This window comes from Apteryx rowi, unplaced genomic scaffold (genome assembly GCF_003343035.1).
Source record: "Apteryx rowi isolate R43461 unplaced genomic scaffold, aptRow1 scaffold_161, whole genome shotgun sequence".
Taxonomy (NCBI): domain Eukaryota; kingdom Metazoa; phylum Chordata; class Aves; order Apterygiformes; family Apterygidae; genus Apteryx; species Apteryx rowi.
In genome coordinates this window covers 1,228,400-1,242,346 of record NW_020447875.1, presented here as the reverse complement: position 1 = coordinate 1,242,346, position 13,947 = coordinate 1,228,400, and the positions used below count along the sequence as shown (strand labels likewise).

General features: G+C 41.9%; 1 protein-coding gene across 6 annotated transcripts; it reads right to left on the bottom strand.

Moving 5' to 3' along the window:
* Nucleotides 1-1,838: 1,838 nt before the first annotated feature.
* Nucleotides 1,839-12,821, bottom strand: STARD4 (StAR related lipid transfer domain containing 4). Of its 6 annotated transcripts, none has more exons than XM_026059893.1 (6): nucleotides 12,679-12,821; nucleotides 12,192-12,311; nucleotides 10,179-10,228; nucleotides 8,510-8,636; nucleotides 7,132-7,246; nucleotides 1,839-6,563 (listed from the first exon to the last, which is right to left on the bottom strand). In XM_026059893.1, the coding sequence occupies exons 1-6, from the start codon at nucleotides 12,805-12,807 to the stop codon at nucleotides 6,337-6,339; spliced, it is 768 nt and encodes a 255-aa protein (XP_025915678.1). In that variant the 5' UTR covers nucleotides 12,808-12,821; the 3' UTR covers nucleotides 1,839-6,336. The 6 variants fall into 6 exon arrangements, with proteins under 6 accessions (XP_025915678.1, XP_025915683.1, XP_025915684.1 ...); XM_026059898.1 differs by having other exon boundaries at nucleotides 12,192-12,307; XM_026059899.1 differs by lacking the exon at nucleotides 12,679-12,821 and adding an exon at nucleotides 12,405-12,534.
* Between the last annotated feature and the right edge of the window lie 1,126 nt (nucleotides 12,822-13,947).

The following is a 13,947-nucleotide window of genomic DNA, read 5'->3' as shown; positions in this document are numbered from 1 at the left end:
GGGGCATACCTCATGATTCTTCATGCTGGGGTGGACAGGCGTGCTCTGATTTCTTCCCTCTCTCTCCAAATTGTGAGGAACTCAAAATCCTGCAGAGCATGTAACAGAGGGGGGTAGGATTGTATCCAAACAGCAAAGTGCTTATGCTTACGTCTGATCAGATGTACTCCCTTGAGCATTGCCCTGTATCCCCAATGAGCCTGAGAGTTTCAGTTAGTAACAGCAACAAGCCGGCCTTAATGTTGTGTGATTGGAATCCAAATTAAAGGCAGCACTTGGGTTCTGCCATCGTAACCAAGGCAGGGAGCCTTGCTTAGGATAATAACTTCCTGTCTTGCACTCTGGGGTCATAATCTGCCTAGCAGCCATGCCTGTACAAGAAGGCAGGTGAGCAGGCTTAGGCACAGGGCTCAGGAAATGTTTGCTACCAAGGCATCTGAGGGCATGGCCAAACTGGTCCTTGGCCAGGCACAGAGGGCCTGAGCACAAAGTTTCTGGATGTGCTTTGGGCAGTAACTGATCTGCTAATGGTTCTGTGCACATTGCCTATGTCAAAGAAACCTTTTCAAGTTTCATAATGTAGTCATATTGCCTTGACTAACCCGAAGAGGAAATTTTGAAGAAAGTAACTTTGGAAAAGAGAGGCTCTGGATAACACGCTGCAGTTTGGGGCACCTTAAGCCAGACGGCCAAGCAAGGGTAGGTGATGCCTCTTACTGTGTGGGTCACCAGTGAAAGATGCAGAGACCCCTGGGATCAGCGCTGTTGTCAGCTGTGGCTGTCTTCTGCCTGCTAGTGGCGCAATCCCAAGGAAGGTTCAGTCTGCAATATCAGTCCCTCCCTGTACTGAGACAGTTACCAGCACAGCTCACAGAGGAGAGGAAAAGGTAGAATGTATCAAAGCTTCACTTACTGTCTAGGACTTCAGAATTTATTTTTTCCTACAGGATGTTTCATCTTTAGCACAGGTTTTATTATTAATCTCTGGCCTAGTCAGCCCTCTCTTGGAAGAAGTCATTCATTTTCTCCAACATCAGGAAATAGGTTTAAATTAGGATTAAATGCCATAATTTTTCTTAATAACTTAATTAACATCCTTAATCACTTTCCAAAGATCTAACACAACCTCTGTACCTCTTCCTACCCCACTTTGCAGGGGGAGACGTGACACATTCCCTAAGAAAAGGTGCAGTTACTGGGAGGGCATAGTTGCTTTTCTCAGCAACAGAAGAGGGCTGGAATTTTTTGTTCTGAAGTCAAATTCTACAAAACTCTTCTGCTTTTGTGCTGGCTTAGTTACAGAAACAAGGAAAGGATCCACATGTAAGAAAGGCATTTTCTTCCTTTGTGAATTCTAATTAAATTGTCAAAATAGATGCTGTAGCATGCTTTAGAACCCTAATGCATATTATATGCCTTTAGTAAAGTTCCACATGTCTATGTGTTTAGGCTGAATTTAATGTTGACAGTTAACAAACCATTTCTTAAACATGGCAGGAGATAAATAGTCATAAGACAAAACTAATATAGTTCTTCCACAGTGATCATGGGATTGTTATTAAAAAAAATGTTTAGAATTTAAGTTTTGAGGAAAATGCTATTTGTATACTCTTCAAGAGACTTTAATTTAGCAAACATCTGAGTTGTGCATCTCCCTAGGCCTAAATCAAGATCCTAAATAAAAATATTTTTTCCTTTAATTATATGGAGACTAATTTACAGCATTAGAGACAGCCATGCAGCTGAAGATGAATTACGTTTTAGGGAGTTATGCCTGATTATGTAACTGAACACTACATCTGCCTGTGCAAGCATTGACAACACTGTCATGAGTCTGCTGGAGTTCATGTCTTAATTTATTCTGTAATCACATTCAAAATATAAATACAATTTTCTTCAGCACAGAACAAAATCGGTTAAAATCACTGTTAAGATAAATTAACATTGACTTTTTAAATATAGGCACAACTTGACTGGTTTCAATAGAACTATGGCTACTTGGCCAGCAGTGAACCTTGTAGATTGAATCACTAGCTCACACCTTCGAAACGGTTCAGTATCTCCATTCTTGGTTATTTCTGATTCCTGGAAGAATGATGCACTCTCTTAACATTTCAGTCTGTTAAAAGCATTAAAAACTTATCAAGTTTTGGATCAAAGCTTGTGCTCTTCCCAGAGTATATATCTAAAGCACTGCTCTACCTCTCAGCAGGCTGTAGTAGAGTATGTTGAACTGCCCCCAATTGCACCAACCTCTATCTGCTGCGCTTGCAAAATAAGCAGCACAGCTACAGGCAAGACTCAATGCTGGAGGTTTTAGATGAGAAAAAGAAGCTAAACATGGAAATTGTCTCATCTTTAGGCACCCCTCCCATCTACAAAGAGGACCTAGTTAAAGTGCCAAAGATTAGACTATGATAAAAGATATTTTTTTAAAAAAAATATCGATCATATAAAAATAATTCTGATGTGTCTATATACATGCCCTCTCTCTAGCAAAAACTGGTCTCTGCTATTTTTGGGTGCCAAGTTTGTCATCTCCTCATTCAGAAGCTGCTTTCAGATGACGCTGTCCTATATTCTAGTTTATCTGAAACACTCTTAAACTCAAGTACTGCAGTCAGCTTGTGTCCCACCCTGACAATGAAAAGTACTGGTAAACCTCACAAATTCGTGCAAATTCAGTACTGTGAGTATGACAGGAATCTAGGTTAAGTAACTTACTTTGCTCCCCGCTACCTTGTAACAAGCAAAATAAAGGCTCCTGCACTTTCTCCCCTCAATCCTCTTCCTGTTTGTGCTGTTTCTGCTCCTGGACTTCCCACTAACATGGGAGAAAAACAATGCCAGGTGGGGAAAGAGTTCCTGGTTGGATCAGCACTTGGTTTCATGGCTTCCTTGTTCTCAGGGTATTCTGGTTAGCAAGAGAGGTTTTGGTAGAAATTGGAATGAAAGGAATAGCTCTGTTTGTTTAAAGATTTAACAGTCCTCTCAATCCCTAGCTATATAAAAAGAAAATAAGTTTTCGTTTCAAACAGCTATAACACATCCTATGAAATTGGACATATTCATTATAATTCTGTATTACTCTTTAGCTGAGCTGCATGGCATAACAACTGTGTGGGTACCAGCTATGCATTGCTTCAGCAGTATAATCGGCATACTTTATCAGTCATCATTACACTCATAAGTTAGAAATATTTTTAGAACTGTGAGATGTCCCCAAATAAATCCTTAAAACTTGTTAGCACCTTCTCTCTGATATCTCCTAATCTGAAAACTGAAGAATTGCACAATGTTTTCTCTGATTAAAAAAAAAACAACCTGGCTCAGTTCTCTGCCTCCTGTAGTCTCTGCTCTGTTGTTCAGTTGAATGCTCAGACTCATTGGCAGAGGCAATAGTGTATGTATGTCTGTTAAAACATACAAAGCCAGTTTAATCGGTGTTTAAGGAACAAATTACTGCAATGCAACACAGGAGGCCTACTTTGCTTTTTGGAAACTTTGCCCTTATTCACAAAATCTCTCCATCCCTAGGCCTGTTACTGAAAACAATTCTGATTAAAAAGGAAACCTGCTTGGAGAAATGCTTATAAACAACATCATACATAAAATATGCTACAAATTTTCTTCCATTTAAACACATGTCTTTCTTCAGCTGCTCTGTGATTCATCAGCTTATCTTCTTTGCCATTTCTCTGAACACTAAATAAGACTAGATACTTTGAGGAGTTAGATCAGGCCCTTATGTTGGCCATTTGGAACAGGGACTTCTTAAAACTTTTTTGCAGTGCCTAGCACCATATAAACATCCTCCTGTAAAAGTGTCTTGTGCTCCTTTTGATCTGCTTCTCTAGCACTGAAATGTCTCTATGTGAGATTTAAACTGTGCTCTTCATGGAGCAATAGAACTTTTCTATATACGTACATCTATATCGCAACTGCCTCAATTAGTAAGACAGCAGCCTTAAAAAAAGGAGCCATGAATATTCACCTTCACTACACTTTTAGTCTTTTAATTGGGAGGAATCAATAGGGTACACTTCACACAGCTTCCTCTCTAATCATGTCAGTCTCATCCTATGGAGCAGTACTGCCAGGACTTTCATACTTGCCTCTGTACCAGTACCACTCACTACTAGAAAGGAGTGGATCCTAGCATTTAGGAAAAGCCTGTCTGCTGATGTTCATTCTTCAGTGTAAATGGTAGTAAAAGATCACCCTGTGAATTCCCAACACTGGGAGGAAAATGGGGAAGATGATAGGGAAAAACTGGGAGAGTAACTAAGGAATTTAAAGGCAACTGTAGAATATGCAAACCCAATAGGGAGGTAACATTTTCTGCCTAGGAAGACACAGAAGTGAGTTTGATGCCACTGTCTTTAAAGTGTCTTAAGCTAAATTCTTTAGTGCAGTACTAAATGCTTTAGTAGGTGAAGCAAACTGGAAAAGCTCTCGCTAATATATAATATCCTACCCCCGCCCTCCCTACCTCTCTGCTCAAACAATGACACAGAAGTCCCTACTGTTCAGAGTTCAGCTACTGTGGCCAGTGTTCAAAGAGCCAATATTGCAGGGAAATAACTTTATCTGACCTTGCCTAATCCATGTCTGCTCCCGAAAGCTGGGTAGATGGGGGAGGRTAAGGGAGGATACAAGGCTCTCTGAAAGCCCTGTAAGAAGAGGGCAAAGTTGCAATTCAAAATAATTTCATCCAAATGCGTTTTTCAGATAGTCTTCTACCAGTTCCTGGATTGTGAAAGTTTGCATTCATAAATAAATATTATGAGCACTAAGATCCAAAGAGTTCCTTATGCTTTCTGGACATATGAATAAACCACCGAAGTAAACACAGCTTGCTATTGTCCCTTAGGAATGAATGTATACAACGCGCCCCTGAAACATTAGGGCTCCAAGGTATTTTCCCTAACCTGCTATGCAGCTAAGCTTGTCTCTATTAGCACTGGTAAAACACAGGGATAATTACAGCCTTCTCTTGAGCAAATGAGGCATACAAACATTAAACTCTCAAGACAAGGTTTTAAAGAGAATTCAGCTTCCTAGAAGTGTAGACAGTAAGCTTTTGAATCCCTCCACTATGTACCTATCAGTGTCATTAGGTGGCTAAATATCCTTAAAAGTATGACCCTTCAATTTCCARTGGCTTTGAGCAACTCTGCAGCTTGTGTTTTCGGCCTTCAGCTGCTCATGTTTTAAAATGCTTATTTCACCTATTGCAAATATCAGTCTTGGTACTGCCACAGAACTCCCTAGTATGCTGCTTCAGCACAGGCACACTTGAGGTGGCTGGGCCTGGCTACCCATCCAGGTATGCAGCAAGTCGGTGCTGTTCTGGCTACACTGCTGCCTGTGCTGAAGCAAGCTAGTGGACCTGGCTGTAGTTTCAGTAACTTCAGGTTTTTTTCTGTTAAGAAAGGCAAAAAATAAACTGGAAACACAATTGCATGCAAATCTAAGTAAAAACTATTTAGAAGTGCAGAGTAAAACAGAGGAACTGCGGGAGGTTTGGTATTTTGATGATTAAGCCTGTGATTAAAAGCCCACTGAAAACTATGGGAAGACACCTGAGGACTTACATGAGCTTTGGATCAACTGTAAGGGCATTTCATTATCTATGCACTGAGACTGCTGCATACAACAATTAAGTTACAGTTGCAACACCGAAGAAATGCCAATAATGAATACTTACTTTTGCTAACATAAGCAAATAGCTTTCTAACGAATAGTATCACTTGAAATTCAGCTATAACATCCATATGGTAAATCAAAGCAGATTGTTAAAACCAGGAATTTTTACAGAGCAATAAACTAAAATGTACAGAAATTACAGATGTGCCTGCACATACTATATAGCTCAAAAATCTAAAGTAAAGATAAAAAAATATAGATTATAAAATTACATATTCAATGAGATGCTGCCTGCACAGTGACCTGCACCCACTGAAAATCCTGAGCAGTTTCCACTCTCAGTACTGTTGGTGAGAGCTGACTTCATGCTGCATTTATCAAGCCCAGGCTCACATCTTTTGTTATCCTCCTAGGAAGCAGAGGGTTTATATGTTCAGACTATACCTGGCACAGCTATAGAGCGCTGAGCAGGAAACAAAATCTTGTGCTGTGAATTGGGAATGCATGCAGTCCAGCTAGGTATCAGATCAAAAAGTACTTGGTAAAGTTGTTTGGAACTCTCTACACAAAGCTTCAGGTATCATTCAGGAACAATGTTACTTGCCTCTGAACTGAGTAGCTAACCTACGCTAACCTGTACAATGTAATTTGATTGCAAGAAACGCATGGACTTCTAAGTCAGTTTGACTATGTTTTCAGTGCCTTTTTAAGGTCAGAGTAGAAATTAGTCAGGGTACTAGCCATGGCAGTGTCTACTGCAGATTGTGGCAGCATCCCTCGCAGTTCAGTCTGTATATAACCTGTCAAAAGACTGTGGCTAGAGTAGTCCTTAAGTGGGATGCAGAACCAACCACAAGGGTGATTGAATCCACGGACAAAATTAGGTCTCATTTCTCCATAGTCTAGGCTTATACCTATTGAGGGAAAACAAAAACAAAACAAACAAAAAGCAAATGAATTTGAGACAGATGAAAAATAAAGGCACAGTAAATTTAAAAAGCTCAAGTTTCTGCTTGGGGAATTCAGTAGTAGTGATAGACACACAAATTTTGGGGGGTACTTTCATGCATGAAAGTTGTCTATTCTTCATTCAAACTCCCTCACAGATGAAGAGAACTTGATAATCAGAAATTATGACATTAAAAAGATATTCCTCTCATTTACTAGTGAATTGTTATCTCACCCAATCTGCTGTGTGAGCTGGAGCAGACCACTCAACTTGTCTCTACCACTCCTGTCCTACAGTTGGTGTAAATGGAGCTTTAATACACAGGGATGGCTCATGGATAAGCTGGTATTTGCACACTGCTTTAAATCTGTAAAATGTTCAAATACCTTTGAAATACTTATTGGAAATTGTTTTATGCAGTTTTTGAATGCTTAGGTATAAAAGAAGTACAGAACTAAACTTAACTAGAATCATATCTCAAGCCAAGCAGCTGTGGCAAAATAAGAAATAAGCAGAGCTGAGTGGTGCCTTACCACATGTTAGAAGCCCATCCTCATAGCTTGTAGTGTAAGAGAAATCAACAAACTCTCTTGGTGCTATGATGTTCCAGAGCTGGCCTGCAGTGGTGTAGCGCATCACACAGCAGTTCTTGTTGAGTGACACAATGAAGAGGATAGGAAAACAAAAAGATCTAAGTACAACGAAAAGGAAATTTATGCTTGTATGCAGCTGGTCTTTTCCACAAAGGCCCCCTCCTCCACTGGCAGCCTCTGTCCTCAACTACACACTGTGCAGGCARCTCCAGTGAGATCTGAATGAAGGTGTCATTTTCTAGTCTAAATGCTGAAAGTTTGTAAGGACTTGCAGTCTGCAACTGAGAGCTGCAGGAGCTGAGAATATCTGGCACCTTTAAACCACAGTGATTAAAATGGAGAACTGTAAGTCAAGGACTGGGAACTAAAAGCCATGTGGCTTTTATGTGGCTTACCTACTACTTAGAAAGTCTGAAAGTACCAGGAATAAACCCCAGAAGGCCACTCTCAGTACTAGGAGCCTCTGTAAAGCACTTATAATCCACAAAGTGGATAACAAAACAGAATGCAAACAAGTCTTCAGAAAGGCATTCTTAAGAGACATTTAGGGTTTCTGTAAATATTACTAAATCACAAAAATTTGTTTTTGTAAATAATTAGCAAAAAACCTTTGCCATATAATTCTTTCTTAAGAGCCAGAGCAAAAGATGATTAATCAGTGTTTAAGCCAGAAGCCCATAGGCTTTTGAAATTCTGTACTGAATGTCCCCAGTAACCAAAATAAAGCTACCAGCTGGCACATAATCAGCTTCAAACCTACCTTTCTTTTGCAAGTCCTGCCCCTCAGTATGAACTATTCTGGCTTCCAGCACAAAACCCTGCCGCATATTGAAGTCAGACTTTTGGGAATAGGGAGAGGCTGTAGTTTCTGTAAAAGTATCTGTGGAATTTTAACACCTACAATTATGCACATTGTGGAACAGAAGAAAGCAAGCTGTATGAAAAGTCTTTGGGATATAAAATACCACACTATAGTTCTCTCTATATGCACATTTTTTCAGAGGGTTCCAGAGCTCCCAGATCTGAGAGAATCATGACCTTCCTAGTTTTACTCCATACTTCCTTATTTTCCTTAGTATTCTCATTTCTAGCACTGATGGAAAGTTGAACTTCAGGCTTCAGAACAGGACTGTGAAGATAACCCTCTCACATCCGAGCTTACCCACAACGTGTATGCACAAAAATCACACGCACATGTAGAAAAGATCTGACTCCTTAGGCTAATATCACTATTTGCTGGAACAACTGCTCTGATGCACTGTTGAATTCACACAGGCACCTACACACATTTTCTTGATGAATTTAATCAAATCTTTACCTCTTCAAATGTTTCTATGATGTCCATTGTAGTCATTAAGCTGTCCCAGTCTAGCCTATAAGGTCCAGGGCGAATATGATCCACTATTCTGTTAGTAACATCTTCCACCACTCCTTGAGCTTTGTAGCTAGAGAAACATGTTTACATTTAAAAGTGAGAAATTCTTTCCAAGCATTCTATTAGTTTGCAACAGCATGCTTACTGTAATACCTTGCTACCTGGGGTTGTAATCAGCATACAATTTTATCAGAAAAGCAGTATGGAAAAAGACCTACTGTTGTATCTATTCCTTTCCACCGCAATAAACAGTATTCTGAGAAATTTTGTGCTTAAGCTGCACCTGTATTTCTCAAACTGCAAATTCTTTCCTCAGATAAAAATCATCATGTTTATTTCTAAAACAACTTTTCATTTTGTTGCTCTCTCAGGGGAAGTAAGGGAGTCCTCCAGGGAAAAGTGAAACTAAAAGCAAACAGAAAAGAGTGAAGGGATATGTGGGGGAAAAAGAATATTCACAAAGTAGAAACAACAGTAGTAAAACCAAGACAATAAGAAACTAAATTATGCTTTGGTGACCTATTAGAACAACATAGAAGATAATTTGGTGTAAGTTATTAGACACTAGACTTTTTGCTTATTTGAGTTGCCTGACCTCATGTTCCTCAAGAGGGAAAAATAGATCAAAATCATTATTTTCAAAACATTTCTTATGCATTATGCTGTTATTATTACCAGCAGGTAATTATTCATTTATTCACTCACATGGTTCACCCACTTTCACTCACAGTTACATGGTTGGAGCAAAAGTAGTGAGGCCAACCCCAGCCACATGCTCAGAAGTGGAGGGGCACATTAACATGTCAGTGGTTTCTAGGCAGGTGTTTGGGAAGTCCCTCAAAAGATCCTTTATTTCACCAGGTGTATATATAACCCTGCAGTCTTCATCTGTAGATAGAAGCCACTGCCCTCTTGGCTGTGGTTTAAGTTACACAACCTGTTGTTGATGCCAGTGTGCACTGATGGCCCCGTACGGATTCAGCAGACTTGGTGCCTGGGCTTAACAGTTCTTGCAGATTCAACAGGCCTTGTAGTCCCCAGAGCATATCAGTCCTAGAGATGCTTTCAAACACTGTGTTTTCACAATATTTTTCCTTCCTTCAGCCTGCTGTTTTCTAGTTACTATTCCTCCATCTAAACTTACAGATACCTATAGAACCCAATCACAGAGAGTCACAAAGGAAGGGCCTCTATGGCACACATCTTTCCCACAATTATGTGCTTGATGTCTTACTCTATTGTCGTTGCACAGTCACTGTGACAGTGCAAGTACCATAAGAGGTGGGCTGTCACTCAGTAATACCTGGGAGCTACTGAACCTGGACTTGATTCTGTGGTTTACAGATCATCTTTCTAAAAAGTCTGGGAATATGATGTTGCCAACTTAAGCCAATGGGAGTTTTGCGGTCTGTTCCACAGTGTTCGCTTTTAGTTATTTCAGACAATATGTAAGACTAAAGCATTTAGTTATAAAACTAAAAAGAAATGGTACAGGCCTTTGCACAGCAAAGAGGTACATTAGATGATCGACCTAGCTTCTTCACATCCTAAATTCTCTAAAGCACATTTGTGGAACCATAAAAATATGTATCTGGTCTGAAGGCAAACTTACAGGTATCCATTGAATTCTTCTGATGGTTTAYGCCACACAGTAGCATCTTTCTGAAAAAGAATGGAAGTTATGGTATTAACTGTTATTCACAGACAATTCTAAGATGTCCAGAAAACATCACATTTTTCTGAAGAACAAAAGACTTTACCATTAATAACTTTAGCAGTATATCCCAAAGTGGTCACAGACCTAATATCTAGGAACTTTTGTACATTTTTCTTAAGAACAGAAGCAGATGTTTCAGGCATCTTTTACTGACAATCTTCCATTCTTTCCAAAAATCACTCAAGTGACTTTCTCAGTATCAAATTCTAGAAGCCTCTCCAAAAATAGCACTTGGCAGGCTAAGCCAGTTTACTAGGAATGCACAGARTATAATGGAATCACATTATTACACAAAGCCTTCCAAATAAAAGATGACTGGAAAGTCATTGTCTGGACACTACTCAGACAGGAAGACCAGGCAACTTATGTTTGCACTTCTGTAGCACATGACCAAGCACATGTGTGGCAGGAGGTGCTGACAGTGGCTGAAAAGGAAGCTTAAGTTATCCCTCTCTCCTAGATGCCTGACTAGAAACATCCTGCAAGCAGTGGTCTATTCATTTTAGAGTTTGCCATAGGAAATAAAGAAATGGTATCCCTTGTTTTTATCTAACTATAAAATGGAACCGTGGTATAAAATCTGTATATTTAGGTGTTATAAAAGTGCCCTCTGGGATTTTCTTTATTTGGTATCATGAATATGTAAACACTAAGACCCAAACACCCTAAAGAACAGTACTGTAAGGACTACATCCTGAACTGTTAAACATAGTGAGGAGGAAAGCATCTTCCCCCTCAATAAAATGCCCCTCAGGAATCTTCCTTGCAGATAGCTAAAACTCTGAATTTCTTTTACCTGGCAAAATACCAAAACAAAAGGAAGGAAGGAAGTCCAACTGGGACTTTACAGGAGTAAAATATGGGGATTAAGGTGATCTGAACAGTGAGATTCAGGTAACTTTCTAAAGGAAAATAAGGGTATGAGACTTATCATTTAGGAAAGCAGGGTTGAGGTAGGTGTTTTGCAAGAGTAAAAGACTTGGGTGCTCTGTTTCTCCCTTTCAAGAAATGAAATTTGTTACTTATGGAGATAATTGAGTTACATTTGGAAAATTTGACCCTGCCTTATCAATGTGTACTCACAAATACAAGGCTCTCCAAAAGCATTGTAACAAAAGGGCAAAGATACAAATTTACTACACTAGTTCTATCACCTTACCACACTGAGATACAAAAGCCAAAATTCATTTCTACTTCCTGTGCCAGACAGAACTAAAAAGTATTCAYTCAGTCTACGACTGAGGCATCTGGGAAGTTTATTTAGCTTGATGGAGTGGGACTCTCAAATGTCAAGCAGCTAAAAAGAAGGGTATGACAAACTGCTTGGGGAAAGCAGGGACTGCCTTCTGCTTTGATGGGAAGAAACTTTTGATAATGTGGGGGCTCTGATATGCTGCTGTAGCTTGAAGGCAATAGAAACATATGAAGAGATGTGAGAGAAAGAACTGAGAATGATCTTACTTTTTAAGAACATCAGAGACAGAGCATGATGGGTTCAGGCATCACAGACAAATGAGATTTCGGAGGCTGTCAGACCCTACCTGAAGTTTGTGACTGATAGTTAGAAAGTACAAGTGAGCACCTCGCAACACTACTAGCACTAACAGTATTTCAAATTTTGTTTCAAAGAAAGCCCATAACCCTACATAGGTAGGATTCCACCATGAGACACTTTCCTGAAAATTGGTATGAAGAATGACAGAGTATGTCTGCAAAGAGAGGAAAAACTCACTGTTATCTAAAGCTGTACTATCCTAGAATGGTTGTTTCACCTGAAAGTCCTGTAAGAATTTGCCAGATGTTTGACATTTGTGTTATACAGCATAATTTTTTTCCCCTAAGTGACCTACCACTTGCTTGACACAACAAATCGTGTCATAGGCAAGAAACTCCACCTAGATCACTTACAGTTTTCTTAGCAATCCGCCATTCGCTGTCTCCGATGCTGTGGTACTGAATCAGAGTGTTCTGCAGTTTTGTAGCCAGGGGTGCTGAATCTGGCAGGAGATCCATTTTTTCTCCTCCTGCCTTAAAAAAAGAAAGAAAGAAAGAAAGAAATCAAAACAGGACACTAAATTAAATAAAAGCATTACTCATTTAAACACGCTGACATCTACTCACTTTGAAGTGGAAACTATCAATGTCAAAACAAACTCCCCCAGCCCGACGCTCGCTCTGGATGAGAGGAGCAGGAGGGGCGAGGCAGCCGGCAAGAGCTGTCCTTAGCAGACACGCGGCGCGGCGCGGGGGGGTGCAGGCAGCGGGCCAACACCCCAACGGTCGCCCCCAAAGGCCGCCCCCGCGGCGCTCGCGCCTGGCCTTCCGCGGCCGTTGGAAGCGCGCGACGAGCCCCGCGCTGCCGCTACGGCCGCTGGCCCGGAGCCCCCGCACTCACCTGCGGCCGCGGCCCTCTTCCCCCTCCCACTCCGGCAGGGGCGCTGCCGGGCCGCCCGGCCGCCAACGGCCGATGCCGGCAGCCAATGAGGGTGCAGCCGGCTTCCCAGCGCAGCCAATGGCGGCGCATCCGCTGTCGGTGGTTTGCAGCGCTACCGCCTCGGCAGAGCGCGAAGCTCGGATGGGGCGGGCCAGCAGGGTGTGGCCCTACTGSCTAATCCCCGCCCACGCTCTCCGCCTTCTCCTATCACGCGAACTTTCGACCGGTCACTGGCTTGTCGTCACTGGCGGGAGGAAGGAGGGCGCCTTCCCATTCGCTGCTGCGGGGGAGCAGGGCGGTGTGATTGGGCGGAGGGAGTGGAGTGGTGGGAGAGGGGCGGGGTTAAACGCCGCCCGGCGTCCGGCGCGAGCCCGGCCGTTGCTGCTGGCGGACCGGAACGGGGGTGACTGTTGCTGCGCGTCTGCGCCTCGCGTGGCTTCCCGCGCAGCGCGGCCTGGGGATGCTGCCAGGGCAGCGGCCGGGGCCAGACAGCAGCAGGCTGTGCCGGTGCGTCTGTGATAACCGCCCGTTGCTACCACACCCCGTGATAGCACTCCATACCCCTGTCACCGGAGTGGGGTTACACTGAGCCTTGTTTTCTCCAACCTGCCGTGTTAATATAACTTTATTAAGGTTTACTCAGTGTTGCAAAATGGGTGATATTGGTGCTTTTCAGCTGAGGCATTGTGCAGACTCCCCTGCCTGCTTCAGCCATTCAGCTGAGGCCTGTCCTGCTAGTTCAAATGGAGTGGGCAAGAGTGGTGAAGACCTTCGTCCCCATTTCAGCACCCCCCAGGTTGCAGTCAGCTATGACTTTGTCACAGCATCAGAGATTGAAAACAAAACGTCTGTCTAGCTGTGAAGGATTTCAGACAGTGCAGAGCACAGCACCCACTGTAAGTAGCACGTTGCAGTGAGAAAACCAAAGACGCACCATCACTTTTGGTCAGCAATGCTTCCCCTGTGGTTCAGCATACTTTTGAGAAAGCATTGATGTTATGTTTAGCTCTGTAGAGCAGCAAGCAGACCAGATTCTTCTTATGTAATAAGGCTGCACCTGAGGTCAGCTCAGGTTTGAAACAAACTCTAAAGTATAGGTAACTGATTGTTTCCTGTCTCCCTCGCTGCAGAATTGCACTGTTCCCTGGTCTTCACCCACATCAGTCCAACAGAATTACATTTGGTGACACCCAAGCAAAAAGTCCAAACTCTTCTTGGAAGGGCAGTAAA